The sequence below is a fragment of the Bos indicus genome, chromosome 3, assembly GCF_029378745.1.
Source record: "Bos indicus isolate NIAB-ARS_2022 breed Sahiwal x Tharparkar chromosome 3, NIAB-ARS_B.indTharparkar_mat_pri_1.0, whole genome shotgun sequence".
Classification (NCBI taxonomy): Eukaryota; Metazoa; Chordata; class Mammalia; order Artiodactyla; family Bovidae; genus Bos; species Bos indicus.
In genome coordinates this window covers 115,432,349-115,451,877 of record NC_091762.1, presented here as the reverse complement: position 1 = coordinate 115,451,877, position 19,529 = coordinate 115,432,349, and the positions used below count along the sequence as shown (strand labels likewise).

Here is a 19,529-nt window from a genome sequence, read left to right as displayed (position 1 = left end):
CTGCACATACTTTATCTCAATTGATGCCCTAAATAAATAAAACCTCTTTTTCATTATTTTACTCACTGTGTCACCATTTTAAATGAATATAATTTTTCACATAATTACTGAAAAAGAATAACGATAGCCTAAAAGCAATTTCCCATCATAAACAAAAAACTCATGCCAAAAAAGGAAAAAAGGATAAATAAACCTCCTGGAAACCAAAACATTCTTTTTAATGTCTGACAATGGCATTAGTCATATAGATCAGGGAAACAGGAATCTTTTTTTTTTTTTTAAGGAATTAATTATAGAAATCTCAACCAACTTGCTGATCAAGAATCTCCTCTTTTCTACCTGGTAAACTCCTACTGATCCTACAAGAACCAAATCATTTTATCCCTCTGGGAGGCCTTCATTCACTCCACCCCCTCTTTATGGACATTTGCTCCCTTTTTTCGTGTCCTCCAGTCATTTCGTTAGTTCTTCCCACAAACACTTATTACAAGTCTATGTGCCAAGCCCAGTGCTCTTCATTCTGCATGAGGAAAAGGAACGGGACACCCAGAAGGGGCTCACTGAGCATTAGACCTGGCAGGATGTTAGACCTTCGGACACACTAGGGCTAGTGTTTAGACACTACAGAATCTGCCTGCAATGAGGGAGATTCGGGTTTGATCCCTGGGTCGGGAAGATCCCCAGTAGAAGGGCATGGCAACCCACTCCAGTATTCATGCCTGGAGAATCCCATGGATGGAGGAGCTTGGTGGGCTAGAGTCCAAGGGGTTGCAAAGAGTTGGACATGACTGAGTGACTAACACGTTTTCACACTTTTCGATACTCAGACCTTACTGTAACATGTTAGGGTCAGTGCTCCAATGGAGGTCTGCTGTGCAGAGAAATACAGTCATATGTTCCCCAAAGTACCCATGAAGCTGTGGTTCACAGGATTCACCATCCTCCCCAATAGGCTACGGACCTTGGAAGTCAGGAACTGCGTCCTAGGAAGCCCCAGCTCTCTGTAGAGTACACGACAGAAACTCAAATGCCTCTTGATGCAACAGAACAAGAAAAGAGCCAAAAATACAAAGTGGTCCCAGTGCTTTATAGTTGCGTCTATACTTCCAGACATTTTTAACTGTATACCCAACCAGACGGGTGCACTGGGCCCATGGTAAAACTGGAAGATTCTTCAGCAGAGGCACTTTCAAACATTCCTTTGGCTTCAGGATATTCCAAGCCCAGGTTGAGATCGAGAGAGACGCTGACAGGTGACTAGGATGAAACGTGGGCTCCAACTAGAGAAAATTAACATGGCAAGACACAGCCCAAACGTCTGGCGCACAGAGCGTCTCTGCTGCCCAGCGAGGCTCTGCGTCCCAGGTGGACTGTTCCGTCTCCAGGAAAACGAGTCGCCAACCTTATAAGTAAAACAATGGGGATTTTCCTAAATGTCTACCTGGAATCATTAACTTTAAAAAAAAGAAAAAGTGAATTCCAAAACGTCGAGTATGTAATTAGTTCAAAATGTCTCAAACGAGAAACTTCAAGTGACACTCTCTTTAAAGCCCTGAATGTCCTTCTCAGCAACAAATTGAGTTTCAAAGTGTAGCATGGAAACATATACATCACCATACTGAAACAGACTGCCAGTGGGAATTTGCTCTCTGACACAGGCAGCTCAAATCAGGTGCTCTGTAACAACCCAGAGGGAAGGGATGGGGAGGGGGCAGGAGGGAGGTTCAAGAGGGAGGGGACAGGTGTGTATCTATGGCTGATTCACAGCTGATTCATGGCAGAAACCAACACAATACTGTAAAGCAATTATCTGCCAACTAAAAATAAATTTTAAAAAGGTACCCAAAAACGTATCAAGTTATTTCAGTCATTTCATTTCATTGTTGATTCACCTCTCCACTGAAGGGTTTAAAAAAAAAAAAACCTATAAAACAGTCTCTCTGCCTACACAAATTGAATGATGCAAATCAAGAGAATCAAAAATTAAACAGCAAAGCCACTCATCAAAACGTGTTGTCAAAAATCAGTTATAAATGACTAATTTAAAGAGCTAATCTCAGTCCGGGCTATCAGTGAATCACTTTATTGCTGTAATCAATCCTCCCAGACAGCAACAGAACACGCCGAAAACACGTGTGGCCCTGGCCTGGCATTGCCCACAGCTGGTCCCAAAGAGTAGCTGCAGGCTGGCCAGGCCAGCGCCAGCGAGTAACACCCTACAGCCTAATGAATCATTCATCATTTGATCTTCCTTTGTATTAAATTATACTGGTGTCAACAGACTCTGCCCCGTTACATGCGTATCAAGTAACAGGAAACTGCCCTTGATCTGACAGAAGGCCTCTCTGAAACATTGTCGTTGCTGTCGGTGTTCAGTCCTCAGTCATCTCTGATTCTTTGCAACCCCATGGACTGTAGCCCGCCAGGCTCCTCTGTCTATGGGATTCTCCAGGCAAGAATACTTGAGTGGGTTGCCATTTCTTCCTCCAGGGGATCGTCCGGACTCGGGTGTCGAACCCGCATCTCCTGTGGTTCCTGCATTGACAGGGAGGTTCTTTACCACTGAGCTACCAGGGAAGCCCCTGAAACATTCCAGGGCTTCCTAACAGCTAGGAATCTGAGGACAACAGCCCTGGAACCCTGGGAGGCGAAAGATACACATCACTGGGGAGAAAGGGGAAGAGCCTCCTCAATGGACAAAACCATTAGGGATTAAAAACTATGAGAAATCATCCCATGACAGTAGGAGCTTTTAATCTTTAACCCTCAGTTCAATTCAGTTGCTCAGTTGTGTCTGACTCTTTGAGGACCCCATGGACTGCAGCACGCCAGGCTTCCCTGTCCATCACCAACTCCTGGAGCTTGCTCAAACTCAAAACTCTTTAACCCTAAAGCCTTGAAGTAAGGTTATAAGAAATCCATAGCAATGTGATGCGTGAAACTCTGTGCATTCTTAAAATCAGACTCTAACCATCTTACAAAGGTACCTGGTTCAAGACTAAGCAAATTAACTCTAAGAGGCCAGTTACATAATCATCAGGTAATCTTTTAAAGTTCCTTTCCAAGAAGTCAATTCAAAAACTTAACAGCTGAGGGACTTCCTAGGCAGTCCAGGGGTTAAGACTCTGCACTTCCAATGCAGGGGGCAGGGGTCTGATCCCTGGTCAGAAATGGCACAGCCAAATTAAAAAAAATTAACAGCTGAAAGTGTGTAACAAAAGGAAAACCTGCCCCCCACGACAAATCTGCTCTAAGGTCCTTTACACTCGAAAGGACGTCAAAGTTTGACACAAAGTGGCTGAGATTTAAAGCTAGTGACGCTCCTCTTCAAACACATCGCATTACAGGTCTGCAACAGCTTGCCTGAAACTCTGATATCCAAACAGGGCTGAAGACGGAAGCTTGACTCACAAGTTCTTAGCAGCCTCTCGGTGACCAAGCATATTTATCACACCAAGCGTGAACATCCCCAGCTTTGCTGCCCTTTGTCAGTGTCTGATTACAGGGTGCTGCCCGACCTCACAAGCCGTGTTCTGCCACACACACCACTTGACCTTCCTGAAGTCCTCATCTTCCAAGTCTGGCAAACCCGCCTGGCTCCGTGGTTTAAGGCGCTACGGACATTCACAGGGAAGACTGAGCCTGGGTTCCGGGGCACGGCAACGCTACCCGAGAGAATTCTGCCCCAAATTCAAAAGCTCATTTAAACAGCACCTAAATGTTGCATAACCTACGTCACAGGAAGCAAGTATGATAAAATGAGAAGAGCAAAAAGCTGTGGGGCTGCACCTTTTCCTTGGAATTAGATACAGGCCTTACAAAAATCCTGAGGACACTTACGCTTCAAGGCTGTTTGCCAAAAGACAGGTGAAGGAAGTAGTTCTGTGATTACCTAGAACTGTGAAATAAGGCCCTAGGGTTCTGACTGCGTGTCCTCTAATCTAGTTCGCGAACATTCGTTTTCCCACACAACTCACAAAGCTAGAGAGTTACTGTCAGATGAAAGTAATTCCACCCTGAGAAGGAAGGGCCACAGGGACAAAGCAACCAAGTGTGATTTTAGTTATTACTATATTTTATATACTGCCCTAGAGAGAGAAAAAATTCCCAACACACTTCACATCTTTACTGTTCCAAACCGACTATCGATCCATTTGACCAGAAAGGAGACACCCCAACCCCAAAGCTTCTAACTTGCCTGCATAGCCACCAGGATGGAGCACTTGCCTCCTAAGTGGTGTGTGGGCCAGCTCCACGCCGGAGGTGTACTTGTCTGCAACTCAGGCAGCTAATTACTATTTTCTACAAAGACCATGAGAACAAAGATGCAAGCCTGCTATCAGAGGAAGAGCTGCCTGCAGAGCTGAACTTCCCCCGAACACAAGAGATGGTAGCGGTAGCTTATTACAAACCAAGGGTCTCAGCTTTCAATGAGGGCAATACCTTGCGTTGTTTTTAATATTTTAAGGGCATGTGGGAAGGGATGGGAAAATGGTGGGAGTCAAATGAGGTGCCTTCTAAAAAATTCCAGGGCAGGTTAAAACAAAAGGTATGTGCAACAAGTTAACTACAGATAACTACAGAGACCTGCTATACCCTCATTAATCAAAAAATTCAGATTTTAACACACCGCACATTCGACTGCTTGGTTCCAAACATCTTCTGTCACCTGAGGATGAACCAGAGCGGAAGGGAACATGACATCACCTATGTTCAGTTTACCTTAAAAAGAACTTCAGTGACGGCAGTGGTTTCTTTGTGTCGGCTGGTTTTAATATAGGGCTTGGCAGCCAGCTAACCTGTGAAGTCCACTAAGGAGGAACACTGTCTCCAGGGGTGGTGAGTTAGCAGTTGAGAACCTCTAATTAAAAATCCACACAACAGTGCTTCACCCACCTCCATCCATCTCTACTGGCAGCAGAGTTTGATAATTAGCAGAAGGGACATTACTAACGATTTCTCGGTGGTGGAAAATGCGCACGGCCAATATTCTCAGACATCGCTCACAGCCCTCCCCGTGAGAAGAAGGGTGCAACAATCCAGCCATCCCCCTGCACCTGGCCTCTTCCCTTTAGGGTGCTGCCCAGGCACGCAGAGTTTTGCTGTTTCTGGATAATTCTGACTCCCGAACAAGTACCAGAGGTCAGTTGGTTCTTGCAAGAGACTATTACACCTTCCTCCAGAACCTCCTCTGCAAGCCCTCTGGTGGAACAGAGAACTGAGATTTCAGGATAGGTTGTGGGGCTGTGGTCTTCCTGCCTGAATGCTAGCATACATTCCCAGAGTCGGGGCACGGAGGCGTTTTCACTACATGACACCACTTGGCAGGGAGACCGTGGGCAGAGACCCAGCTCTGACCACTGGAGTGAACCCTCTTAACCAGCAGGGCAATAGGTGAGCGAGGCCACACAGCAGCATTCGCAGACGGTGGCGTCTGCAGAGACCAGCTTGGGACGCGGGAGGAAGAAACTAACCAGGAGGAAGCCGCCTCTCCCGCCAGGCAGCATCACCTGCGTGGTGGCGTCAGGAGCCAAGCTGGGGTCCCTGGGGCAGCCCACAGATACCACAGGCGGCACGCGCGCAGTGTAGCCCGACCTTATGGAGAAAGAGGGCTGCGCCAGCAACTGCGGGAGAAAGACACCGCTGGGCAAGGTGATATCTCCGCAGACAGGCTCACAGTGGCCTCAGTGACAGGCCCTGAGGGGCACCAGCACACGCGGCAGGGAGCAGGGGCAGTCAAGAACTTCCAGACCCGCAGTACCGGAGTCCACTCCTTGCACGGCGACCTGCCGTCAGTGACCCGGGAGGGTCGGTCCCTGATCTCTCCCGACCAAGCCCCGGCGTGTTCTACCAGGCAGGCCGCCTGCGGAAACCCCCACCCCACTCCGGCCCTCCCCTCCCCGGGCCGCGCTGCCCACCTCTGCGTGGGGACCCGTCGATGCTCTCCGCGCTGGACGAGTGCGCGTCGGCCGGGGCCCGCCGCAGGCTGCTGAAGTAGCCGCGCGACCGCGACGCGCCGCTCCGCGGAGAGGGCCCGCCGCCGGGCGCGCCTTCCTTGCGCGCGAAGATGCCGCTGAAGAAGCGCAGCAGCCGGTGCTCCGACGCCGTGCCGTGGCCCGCGGCCGCAGCCGCCGCCCGCGCGCGCTCCAGCCGCTGCAGGTCGCTGTTGTCCAGCGTGCGGTTCTTGCTTTTGCTGCGCTCCCAGCGCTCCAGGTCCGAGAGCGCGTCGTTCTTGCTGAGCACCTCACCCACGTCCAGGGTGTTGCGCTTCTCCGAGGCAGGCTGCCCCGAGACCGCGGGCTCCAGAGCGGCCCCGGGGTCGGCCACCTCCTCCCCGCCAGGGGCCCAGGCCAGGCTCCCGGAGCTGCTGTAGCGCCTCCCGCGGCCCAGGGCCCTACCCCGCGGCGCCTCGGGTCGGCTCCAGTGCCTAAAGCTGAGGCTCCGCCGCAGGGGCGCGGCCCGGGCCCCCTCCACGTCCGGACTGCCCGGCGCGGGCGAGCCCGACCCCTCCTCCACCTCCTCCTCCATGGCCCGGGGCCTGCCGGTCCGGTCCTCGAGCTCCGGGCCGCGTGCGCAAGGCCGGAGCCGCCCGAGTTCCAGCTGCCCGGTGCTGCGGGTGCGGAAGGTGCGGAAGTCCCAGGCGCGCGGCGGCCGACGGTCCTCCGGGTCCTCAGCACCCGCCGCCTCCTCCACGAGCCGGCCGGGCGCGTCCGGGGAGCGCGCGTTCCGGGGCCTCCGAGTCGGACGCGTGTCCTGGCCGCCCGGGCCCGGCGCGCCCAGCTGCTCCTTTCTGACCATGGTCACGGAGATGCGGTAGACGGTCTTCCTAGGGGGCGGCCCGCGCGGCATCGCGTCCGCGGGCGGAGACGCGGGTTCGCCGCTGCCGTCCAGCAGGTACATGTCGCCTCGGGCCGCGGCCGCCCGCCAGGGCTCCGCCGCATCCAGCGCGCCGCGGGCCGCCGGGCCGCGCCGGTCGGGGCCCGGTCGCCGGGCGAGGCGGGGAGGGCGGGCGCGCCCGGAGAGCGTCCACGCCCCCCGGCTCGCCGCGAGGGCGGGGGGGCGCGCTCAGGCTGCGGGAACGGTGCCCCAGGCGCCCGCCAGCCCCTGCGCCGCGCGGCCCGAGTGCGGGGGTCCGGGCCTGGGGCGCCGAGCCATGGGCTGGCGGGACCGGCGGGCGATCAGGCGCGGGGCCGGGCTCGCCGGCAGGTGCGGTCGCGGCGCGCGGGGCCCGGAGCGGGCGGCGGCGCCCGCGGCTTCATTGTCTACGGCGCGGTGCCCACTCGCATACTCCGGCCTTGTCCGCACAGTCCGCAGCCTCCGCCACTCCCTGGGTTCGGGACGCGCGGGCAGCTGCGCGGGCCGCGGGCGAGGGGAGGCGGTTTAAAATGGAAATGCGCGCCGGGGCGGGGCGGGGCGGGCCGGGGGGGCCCGACCAGCAGGGACCGCGGGCCGCGCGCCCAGCCCGGCCGCCGAGTGCCGGGAGCGCGGCGGCGGTGGGCGCGCGGATCGGCGGTCGGGCCCAAGCGCCGGGGTGGATCGCCGTGGCGCGGACCGGAGCCTCCGGTCAGGTGGGGGGCGGGGCGCAGATGAGTAGGGGAGGGGGCGGTGAGGGCTTGTTTTGCCAAAGAAAACAAAATATGAGCCCTCTGTCACCTACTGAGGATTTTTACGAAGACCCTGTCCTCATCGAGGTGCTTTAAAGAAGATCTGACTCAAGAGGCTTGTTTTATAAAACAAATATTTTAGGTACTGGTCCTAACTTTACAAAGGAGCAATAATGCATTCCTAATAAGGGCCCAGGAAGGCAACATCAGGCAGGTGACGGGAGTGTGGGTCACACCAGAGCCCTCCAAACAAAGGACCTGCAATTTCACTCCTAATTAATATTTTGGAGTATTTTCCCAACGTGGAGGGAAACCTCCCGACAGGCAGGCATTTGCTGTCTGGGGTCAGAGGCAAGAAAACACAGTCAGGAAGGGGAGAGGGAAGAAGGCTGGCCTGTCCCAGTCCTGTGAACTCAGAGATCGGCTTTTGGTTTTTACACCTGTTAAGTAGGGATGGAAAAGGGAACAAACAAAAAACCCAGTACCTAAACTCTGAGCATTCTTGTGAGGACTGAACTAGCTCAGATGCATGTGCAGGCATTCTGTGTAAGCACTAAGTATTTGCCATCTTTGCCCCACCAGCTACTTCTTGGCTCTCTGGATACTGGTTCTCCGTATTATCCAACACAGCACGATATTCAATGGACTTGATCCACGTATTAGTTCTTCGTGGTGTCCTGAAGATACATCTCTCCAGTTCGCTTGTTTAAAACTTTCAGAAAGCAAATGTCTCATCAAACTGGATGCTCTTCTACAGCCTTCTCTAGGCCTGAAAATGCCAAGACTGCAGAGAGGTGGTTTCTAGGAAAAGTGCTAGAGGCCAGGCCAGGTGTGACTGTGGGATTAGACAGCTGTTTGCAAATGCTGATTTCCCTTCTTTAGTCTCTTGAATAATTATGGGGCACCTATTGTGTTTATGGCAGGGAAGATGCTATAAAGATGAATCGGGGTCTCTTACAAAGCAGGTTATAACCTAGGAAATCTGAATTTTACCTCAGTGAAATGAGATATTTGGGCTTGATGAGATAAAAGTTGAGTTTATTTTTTAAAAGATACTTTATGGTATAGAGGATTTTAAGGGCCGTGAAAATACCCTGTACCCTGAATGATAGATATGTATCATTATATATTTGTCCAAACCCATAAAATGTGAAACCTAGAGACTGTTACACAGAGTAAGTCAGAAAGAGAAAAGTAAATTTTGTATATTAATGCCTATGCATGGAATCTAGAAAAATGACACTGAGGAACCTATTTGCAGGGCAGAAGAGAGACACAGAGAACTCATTGTGGACGCAGGTGGAGAAGGAGAGGGCGGGGTGGACTGAGAGAGCGGCGCTGACATATGTGCAGGGCCAGGTGTAAACAGCCAGCGAGGAGCCGCAGCACAGCACGGGGGGCCTGCGACAGCACGGGGGGGTGGGGGGCGGCCCAGGAGGGGGGACATACGTGTACCTGTGGCTGGTTCATGTGGGTGTATCGCAGAAGCCAATGAGATGTTGTAAAGCAATTATCCTCCAATTAAAAATAAAGTTAAAACATTTTTAAAAAGAGTGAACCCTAATGTAAACTATCGACTTTGGGGGATGACCAAGTGTCAGTGTTGGTTCATCAGTTCTGACAAACTAACCGCTCTGGTGGTGGGATGGAGGGATGCTGATGTGTGGGATGGTGGGAGTGTGTGTGTCTGTGTGTGTGTGAGATGGTGGGAGTGTGTGTGTGTGTGTGTGTGTGTGATGGTGGGATGCTGATGTGTGGGATGGGGTGTTTGTGTGTGTGTGTGTGTGTGTGTGATGGTGGGATGCTGATGTGTGGGATGGTGGGACAGTGTGTGTGTGTGTGTGTGTGTGTGTGTGTGTGTGTCTGTCTGTCTGTCTGTCTGTTAGTCACCCAGTAGTGTCAGACTCTTGGCGACCCCATGGACATGTAGCCCGCCAGGCATGGGGGTGGGATAAATGGGAAGTCTCTGCACCTTCTGTTCAATATTGCTAGGAACCAAAAGCTACTCTGAAAAATAAGTTTTTTAAAAAGTACTTTAAAACACATTTGACCACCCTCAGAGGCTCTACCTGGACACATAATCACCACCATCATTGACTCAAGCTCCATCCCCCTGCCCCTGGCACTCGAGGATTCAGGAGTGGCGTCTCAAACACGTCCTCACTGAGAAGATGGGGGACCCCGGGCAGATCAGTCTTGCCCCCTTTGATAAGACCCATGAACCACCAACCTCTACAGCTACAGCCGGACAGGAGTCATCTACCAGAATGAGGTTTCTAGAACCCACAGGTCAGGGGAATGCAGAGGCTCAGAGAGGGTGTGTGCTTTTCTGCAAGGGTACACAGCTCATCACTGAGGGCAGAACCGGGGAACACCCTGCCTGTGCCCACTTCCACGCTTCAGGGTCACTTATTCTGTTAGCTTCCTGCTTTGTGGACATGAGAGAGAGAAACGGCAACTATTACTGAATTTGACACTGAGTGAGTGAGTGAAAGTTGCTCAGTCGTGTCCAACTCTTTGAGATCCCATGGACTACACAGTCCATGGAATTCTCCAGGCCAGAATGCTGGAGTGGGTAGCCTTTCCCTTCTCCAGGGTATCTTCCTAACCCAGGGATCGAACCCAGGTCTCCCGCATTGCACGTGGATTCTTTATCAGCTGAGCCACAAGGGAAGCCCAAATTTAACACTAATTGAATACAGATGATTCACAACCTGTCAGTAAGTCTTCATTTATTCATTGCTCCATCTGTTGAATTTATTCATCAAATATATATATTGAGTATCCACTGTGGCACTCCGCAGTGAGGAGGCAAGGTCTCTGATCTCCAGAATTCACAAACCCGTGAAAAAGGCTGCAGATCTCAAGGCCAAGTGATGGAAGACACACAGACAGGAGGCTGAAAGACTGTAATGGACGAGCACCCGAAGAGACAGCTAAAGCCTCCAATCTTACAGCTGTAAGACCTAAAGGTCCACCAGGTCTGCAAGCAGAGAAACGAAAACTCAGCAATGCAGAGAGACCTGATCTCTGTTAGGACCAGGATCCAAGACCTGAGCTTAGCCTGGGGTCTGTTCTCACCATGAAAACTTCAAAACATTGAGATGAATTTTAACATGAAATCAGCTGGCCCATAATTAAGATATAAACTACATCTCGATATCTGGGGCATTCATAAAAGCCCAACGGTGGGGGTGGGCGGTGGCCAGCATTTCTTTAGAGCCTGAATACCGTGCAGTTGGGCTTCCCTGGTAGCTCAGCAGTAAAGAATCCAACCTGCCAAGACAGGAGACGTGGGTTCGAGCCCTGGGTCAGGGAGATCCCCCAGAGAAGGAAATGGCAACCCACTGCAGTATTCTTGCCTGGGAAATCCCACTGGACAGAGGGGCCTGGTGGGCTCCAGTCCAGGGCGTCACACAGAGACAGACGCGACTTCAGGACTAAACAACAGGCAACACTGGACTGTCAGGGTCCTCCCAGTCCCTCCGTGACTGTCTCAAATCCAGCCCGGGTTTTGCACTTTGCCGTGGGAGGCCGCAGGCTGCAGAGTAGAAGGTTCCATCGGATCCACCTTAGATGACACTGAAGGAGCGCGCTGTCTCTGCTCCAGCCGGCGTGGTCACTATCCTTCAGTGCTTTCAGCCTCTCCGACAGCCCCCGTTTTCCACGCAGTTATAGCGATTCCACATGAGGCCCAACGGTCTGCAGGGGAAAACCTGGGAGAATGGCTTCTCCCTACCACCCTGGATACATGGGCTCTTCCAAGGCTCAGCCAGAACCTGCCACTCCAGAATCTAAATCCTCTTTCTCACAGCCAGACCTGCCTTTGAAAAATAAAAATAATTACACTATATGTGTTCAGGTGGGCATGGTGCTTTCATCTTCCTCTTGCTTTTTAAAGCAGCCCCTCTAGGCCATTACTTCTTGAATTTTTTCCAGCCATGGAGTATATCTGTATCACCATTTGGGCTTTTAAAAAAAAGAGATTGGGGTTGATCTTACTGCCACATCAAAACCGAGCAGCAGGCAAAGCCCTGATACTGCAGAGATGCCGGTGTCAGAGAGGGAAGGACTGCAGAGGTGGGGTCCGGGAGAGGTGGCCGGCCCTATCTATGCCCCCAGCCCCCCATTCATCACCCCTGGCAGCTGACGTCGCTCTCCCAGCCCCAAGCTGATAAAGGTCCTTCGGCCACCCTCCCGTGACATTCCAGTCCCGGGCCATCTCTAGCTGCCTACAAATGAAACACCCCTGCGTGAAAATGCTATCTCGCAAGCCTTCCTAGAGCTGATCAGCCTTGTTTAAAAGGAAGCCCCTGGTAGACCGCAGAGCCATCTGCTCCACGAGCTGCCTTTCCAAATAACAGAACATGCCAGCCAGTCACCACGTTTACAGCATCTTGGCAGAGCCCCATCTGTGGACCACAGAAACCACCCACCCCCTGCTGGCCTTGTCCTGGCCTCTGCACACTCACCCAGCAAGAGCTGACAAAGACCCCTCCCCGCTGTCACGGGGCCTGTGACAGGCTCTCTTCTCGAAGCAGGCTGACTGACCGATACATACAGGAAGCAAAGAAACAGATGCGTGTTTTCCTGAACAATTCCCTAGCAATCTCTTTCGGCCAGAGACTCAAGTCCGATGGAGAAGAGCAGGATCTAGATCTAGGATCTGCTGCAATACTCAGCCCCTGCCATCACCCTGCCGGGACTGACCTCATCAGGGACCCCGCTGTCCCTCGTTTTCAAAACTGCAAGTCAAAGTGGGACTCGAGGGAGAGACCTTTGAGTCACAGAAGGACAAAGCTCGTGCTCAGTCCCTGAGGCAAGGACATTCTGATCCAGCAGGATAAAGACCACGGGGGGCCTCCGAGCACCTTGGCAGCATCTTCCCTCAAGGACCAACCACAGTACAGTCGCTGCCATCCTAGTGGCGGGACCACGTGCCGCGTCTGGACGCACAGACGTCCGAAGGCCTGTGCTCCACACCCCTCAGTTTTAACAGGAAGCCCCCACGGCGTAACCGCAACGGGCAAGACAACCAAGCTCCAGGCTTGAGAGTGAGGAACCAGGTCACCACTACCGATCACCACCGAGCCCGGTTTGACCGCAGAAGAACGCGTTTTCTCAGTCCACTGCCTGTCCGCAGGCATCCTCAGCTCTGAGATTCGGGCAGTTCTGGCCACATGGAAGCCAGAGAGCTGGGTGCCCCTGCGGGTGGGCCAGGGCAGAGGAGGGTGGGAGAGCCACCCCCGCAGTGTCCCGCCAGCCAGGGTTTCTCCGGGGACCTTCCTGCAGATTCCAGATGACTGTTGATCGACAAGATGCTGGCAGTCGGCACCACGCTTGCGCAAGGGTGCTCACACTTGACTCAAAGAGGAGTTTGCGTTTGAGACGAACGGCCACCCTGACAGTCAGTGGACCAGGGGGAAGTGGTACTTGAGTTAAGAAGCAGGTGGGTAAGAGAAAGGCAGAACATTAGTATTTCTACCTGAAACACTCAAGAAAAGATTTCCAAAAGAAAGTGGTATGTGGCTTTCCGGAGAAGGCAATGGCACCCCACTCCAGTACTCTTGCCTGGAAAATCCCATGGACGGAGGAGCCTGGAAGGCTGCAGTCCATGGGGTGGCTGAGGGTTGGACATGACTGAGCGACTTCACTTTCACTTTTCCCTTTCATGCATTGGAGAAGGAAATGGCAACCCACTCCAGTGTTCTTGCCTGGAGAATCCCAGGGACGGGGGAGCCTGGTGGGCTGCCGTCTATGGGGTCGCACAGAGTCGGACACAACTGAAGTGACTTAGCAGCAGCAGCAGCAGCATATGGCTTTCATCCAGAAAAGGGTGCGTCCACCACGGCGCTCTGAGCATCCTGAGCTGGTTCCTTCTTGGTGGGGCCCATCCTGTGCATCGTAGAATGTTTATTTAGCAGCATCGCTGGCCTCTACCCACTAGATGCTGGTAGCAACACACACACACACACACACACACCCCGCCCCTGCAGTTGGCAGATACTGGCAAAAAACGTCTCCTGGGAGCACAATGCCCTAGGTGGGAAACCACAAGTCCAAAGGCACAGGCCAGGCACACTCACGTGGAAAGGAGACGAGGACTCCCGGTCTTGACTTTTCATTTTACCATTTTACTCATTCAGCCAGTCCCGCCTGCTTCTGCATGTGATCAAGAAAAGCTCTGGACAGCCTCTCCATAGAAAGAGAAGCAATTATTTCCAGCAAATCTCTCCCAAAATACAAAGAACAGCAGCAGTTACAGAGGAGGCCATCTGTGATAGACACGTCATCACTTACGATTAGTTTAAATGAATAAATATCAGGAATGTGATTAAAATGCTGGAAAGGAAAAACATGAGGTTTCACCTATCTTAATTACTTAAAATCCAAAGCAGTGTGGTATTGTGTTTAATCAGAAAATGTCTTAAGCAAGATGCTTGAAGGTTTGGACCCAGGAGTGCGTTCCAGCACTGCCTAGGTGTGGAGCGAGTACCTGAGCACACGTGGGATCTCCACTCCCGCCATAAGCCCCCGCAGAGACTGTGTGTAGACTGGACGGGCCACAGATCCAGGGCGGGAGATACCTGGTCACACGGTCCCCTCCTGAACTAGCTCAGGTGACCATCATTCCATTCTTTGCAAATGGGAACCACTGTTTAAACTACAGCAAGCGAGGGCTGGAAGAGATATTCAGTCAGTTCAGTCGCTCTGTTGTGTCTGACTCTTTGCGACCCCATAGACTGCAGCACGCCAGGCTTCCCTGTCCATCACCAACTCCCGGAGCTTGCTCAAACTCATGTCCATTGAGTCGGTGATGCCATCCAACCATCTCATCCTCTGTCATCCCCTCCTCCTCCCGCCTTCAATCTTTCCCAGCATCAGGGTCTTTTCAAATGAGTCAGCTCTTCACATCAGGTGGCCAAAGTACTGGAGTTTCAGCTTCAGCATCAGTCCTTCCAATGAACACCCAGGACTGATCTCCCTTAGGACAGACTGGTTGGATCACCTTGCAGTCCAAGGGATTCTCAAGAGTCTTCTCCAACACCACAGCTCAAAAGCATCAGTTCCTCGGTGCTCAGCTTTCTTTACAGTCCAACTCTCACATCCAAACCTGACTACTGGAAAAACCGTAGCTTTGACTAGATGGACCTTTGACCCATTTCACAGATAAAGCAGCCGACTCCATGGTAAGCCACCTGGCTGAGGCCACAGAAGAGGAGCAGAGGGCCCTGGACACAGCTGGGACAGGAGCCCCCAGGAAACGTCTAAAGTGAAGCGGAAACCACAAGTCCACTTAAGCAGGCCAGTGATGAGCAGCTTTTGATTTCAGAAATATGCTGGTGTCAGGGAGGAGTTAGGTCCTCACTCTCCAATACAGCAATGTGTCAGAAACATCTTCATGGTCTTGCTAAGTGTCAGGCAAAAGAGACTTAAGCTAGAATGAAAGCCAAGCCTATGAACTGTCACTTTATGGAAACAAATACCAACCCCCGCTGGAGTGACAACCACAGCGGCTCCCACCCACGGCCACCGTGGGGCTCCCAGCAAGGAAGCTCCCCTTTCTTCCATCCAGCCTCCAGCTCTCTGCGGCAGTTCAGCCGAGGAGTCAGAAGAATTTAATCAAGGGCGACACACAACGGTGCACCTGTCCCTTGAACAGCTGCAAAGGAGCCCTGGAATGTGGGTGGAGCAAACCCAAGCAACTCCTACAGATTACCTAACCCTCCCAGCCTGCGAGGGCAGAGGGGCTGAGCCCACCTGCTAACATCTTCCTCTGCAGGATCCCACAGGAGGGACCCCCTCATAATAACATCTGCCCGATGGGGCGGTCCTACGGACACGGCAAGCAAAACCCTGGCGAGAGTCTGTAGGGACCCTCCTAACAGCCTCTGCAGTGGAAACCAACACCAGGAACTGGCAAAGACCAGCCAGCCACCTGAGCATGTGTGTGACAACGGCTGGGTGTTTTCCAAGCTGCTCTTTGGACCCACAGACCCCCAAAGAGTCGTAAAATCCAGAACTCCTGTGAAACTAAAAGTCGAGGACACAAATAATGCCCTGGGAATTATCAGCACGGTGACAAAGCTCACCTTTATGGAGAAAAAGCCTATTTGAACAAGAGTTCTCATGACTGCAGCCCATGTGGCATCTGGCTGCAGAGATATCTGGAAATCTTTCATCTGTGCCCGGGGACCTAAAGGTTTGCTATGTTTTTCTCTGAATGCTGAAAATAGCATGTTTAAGATGCCTGTTTGAAGCTCAAATCCACCCCCCTGCCCCAAATCTGCAGTGGGAAACAAGTGATCAGCCTCCTGCCTTCATTAGCCAAGGTGTCACCAGCTCCCTGGTCCCCAGGCTGGGAGGATAAATGCCCCACAGCGGCTGGCAACAGCAGCCACCCCTCCTCGGTAGATAACAATTTGCATAAGAGCTCTGGGGACAGGAGAGAAGTGGGCCACCAGGATCAGTTCTGACACAGTAAGACAGAATAAGACAGAATAAAATGTCCACATCTTCGTATCTGCTCGCCACGCCCTGGTCATCGGCACGCAGCCTGCAAAGAGCAGGGGTGAGGGGGTTCCTGGAGCGGAAAGCTGAGGGGTGCAGAGGGGCACGGGGGAACACGGGGCTGCGGGTCTTGGCCCAGAAGACTCCGGCGGGCTCTCGGCTTCTTTACCTGGTTATGAAGTTGTGCGAGGCATGTCTCCTTTAAAAACAATCACCACTCGCCCTGGAACCTTCCATGAAGAGAGATGGACCAAAGCGGGAATGATGAGTAAATCAGCCGTGGGCAGGAGATCTACAGGGCCCAAAATCTTGACTGCGTCTCCCCCTCCGATCGTTTCTGGCCCCCAGGAGTGCTGCTGGACTGTGAACCTGCCTGGTGACGGACCAGCACAAAGCTTTCTAAATTTGGAAAAGGAGGTTCCACCCGCCAGCTCTGGGCACCACAGTGGGTGGGTCAAAGGTGGCCCGAGAAGCCTCTAAATGATAAAGTCCAATAACCACTGAAGCCACGACCAGCTGGCTTGGCGACAAGGGGGGCACAGGGCGGGGGTTTGGGTACCATGCCTGGGTCCCTCTTCCACTCCACCACAGGGAGGCGGCCAGGGAAGTCCTCGGTCCATCCAGGGCACCCCCGCCTCTCACCCTCCAGGGGTCTCCTGTCCTTCACTGGCCTCCTGGGCCTCCTCCCACATGGCCACATGCTGAGCTAACGCCATCCTACCATCCTGGCCTCGAACATTCTCTGCCCAAAGCCTCCAGGCTGGCCGTCCTCTCCTAGAACTGCCACCACAGTCGTTATTGCAGTACAGCCTCTCCTCCCCAGTCCTTCAAACCCCTGAATCCAGCAAAGGCTGAGAGACATCCTGCTGTTTACACCAGCCATGACCCTGCCAGCCCCCTGGTGCCTCTGAGAGCCCCCCCAGCCCACGCTCACCCCAACCGCCAGCCCCTGGACTGATGCGCCTCTCACAGAGTGTCCATGGGCCAGCAGCACGTGGCCCTCACCCAACCCTCCACATCTCCAAGAGGCTCTCGTTCAAGCTCAAGTACGGGGGCCCCGGGCCCAGTGCGGATGATCACACAGCGGGCAGGGCTGGGCACCATGTTCTGCAACCCCCACTGCAGCCCTGGGCCCCCACCTGCCTCTCCATGCCAGCAATCAGAGCTGACCGCCTCCCTGAGGACGCCTCTCAGGAAGTGTGCAGGGCAGTGGTCAGAGCAGCTGGCTCTCCGGCCTCGTGACCACACCCTTCTCTCCCCCACTCAGAGTTGGCATGTCCATCACAATCGCCTCCTCGCCTCAGGCCAGGCCAGCCCATGAAACTGCTCAATCATCACCCACTTAATGGGCACAGAAACAAGAGACTATCTTCTGTCTGTCCTCAGCCTCTCCCAATATCCCCCCCCAAATGAGGAGTGCCCGCTCCATCCCCAAGTATCTCCCATCCTCACTGTCCTCCCTGGGTGCCCTGGGCAGGCAGGCCTGGCACACCATGCCCCCGGCTTAGCCCACTCTTAGGCAACCACCCTTTCTGCTGCAATCACAGACTTTCGGGGCACAATGCTGCCCCAGACCCCCAGAGACTCCCATCACCTGCAGAGTCAAATGCCCCTTTGGCACCTGCGCCCCAGTCCTTGGATGGCCCCCCACCCAACCCTCTGCAGCGCAGAGCAGCTGGGGTGCTGGACTCCTGAGGGGTGCAAATTCTGTGTGACTTTGGGAACAGGACCTCGGATGTCCACATCAGCCTCACTGATGCCATAAGGGGACAATCACAGGGCAGATGTGAGGATCAGGTGTGATGAAGGCTGTGAAGTCCTGGTTCCCGGGCTTGGAACACACGTGTGGGCTGCGGCATCCAAGCCTTTATCTCAACACCTCTAACCACTTGCCAGTCCGGACCAGGCCGTATAGAGCGTGCGCGCACGCACGCATGCACGCGCGCGCACACACACACACACACATACACACACCCTGTGCACACCCCTTCAGAGTACACACACACACACACACACACACACCCTGTGCACACCCCTTCAGGGTACACACACACACACACACCCTGTGCACACCCCTTCAGGGTACACACACACACACACACACACACCCTGTGCACACCCCTTCAGGGTATCAGTCACTTTCTCTGACCTGACATTTGCTACTTGCCATGGACACAACCACCTCCCCCCAGAAGACCAGGGCCGGCAGCTTTCTCTCTTCAACTCCAGACTTGATCAGCGCTCTGCTGAAGAAATGCTGCCCAGAGGTTGACGTCATCGATCCAGGGGGCTGATTCCAGCTGAGTTGGGGCGGGGGGAGCAGCAGGACCCCCGTTACGTCACAAACACCAGCAGAGGTCAGCTGACTCGCCGGGCCCCGCCCCGTCTCGGATGCTCGGGTTTACTCGGCCACACAGGGCCGACCCCGCCCCTTCCCAGTGTATCTAGGAAGTCTCCAGCGGTTTAGAAAGGCACAGAGGACAGGGTGAGTCATTTCTTCCCCTGGCCACAAGAAGCCTCAGCTGCAGCGGATCTGGGGTGGCTGCCCCCTGAGAAAAGCTGCCCCTCCCTCGGTGGAAAACAGGCTAACGCGATGAGGCGGGGGCAGTGGGGGAGAGGAGAGATTGCCCAGAGCGTGACTGCCGGTGGGACGGGGGGTGGGGGGGTCCCGTCCCCGAGACAGAAGCTTCATTTTAGGGAGCAGAGAAGGACAGATGCTGAAGCTGAAGCTCCAATCCTTCATTGGAAAAGACCCTGATGCTCGAAAAGATTGAAGGCGGGAGAAGAAGCGGGAGACAGAGGATGAGAGGGTTGGATGGCATCACCGACTCAATGGACATGAGTTTGAGTAAACTCCGGAAGTTGGTGATGGACAGGGAGGCCTGGCGTGCTGCAGTCAATGGGGTCGCAAAGAGTCGGACACGACTGAGCGACTGAACTGAACTGTGCGGTTCAGAGCGGAGAAAGTCTACTACCTGGAGAAAGCTTTCCTTGGAGGTTTCCGGGAAGGTGATGCTCCTTCCCCGCCCACCCCAAGGGCCTGAGTCTTGGTCACGCCCACTATGCAAAGCAGGGTGGGTGGAGATTCAGGAGTTCCCAGCCAGCCCGGGATGGGGGTGGTCGGCCGGTTCACTGGGATGCTGCAAGCAGGGACCACCTGCCCAGCCCTGGGCCCTTGCTGTGGTGCGTGCTCTGTGCTCAGTCGTGTCCCACTCTTTGCAACCCCCTGGACTGAAGCCTGCCAGGCTCCTCTGTCCCTGAGATTCTCCAGGCAAGAACAGTGGAGTGGGTTGCCATTCCCTTCTCTAGGGGATCTTCCTGACTCTGGGAGTGAACTACAGCCTCCTGAAAGTCTCCCGCCAAGGCGGATGCTTTACCGCTGAGCCTCGGGGGAACAGAAGGAAATGCAGGTTG

The 19,529-nt window shown here is 53.8% G+C and overlaps 1 protein-coding gene across 7 annotated transcripts in view; it reads right to left on the bottom strand.

Annotated features, from left to right (window-relative positions):
• Window positions 1-19,529, bottom strand: part of AGAP1 (ArfGAP with GTPase domain, ankyrin repeat and PH domain 1) — a 562,160-nt gene that overhangs the window by 397,748 nt on the left and 144,883 nt on the right. Inside the window, exon 1 of one of the 7 annotated variants that reach the window (XM_070780388.1) lies at window positions 5,919-7,047. The exons of 3 other annotated variants lie outside the window; for them this stretch is intronic. In XM_070780388.1, coding sequence (XP_070636489.1) covers window positions 5,919-6,900 — 982 coding nt within the window. In that variant the 5' untranslated portion in view covers window positions 6,901-7,047. Of the gene's footprint in view, window positions 1-5,918; window positions 7,048-19,529 lie in introns of those variants that run through there. 3 more of the 7 variants (XM_070780386.1, XM_070780387.1, XM_070780385.1) reach the window with 3 other exon arrangements.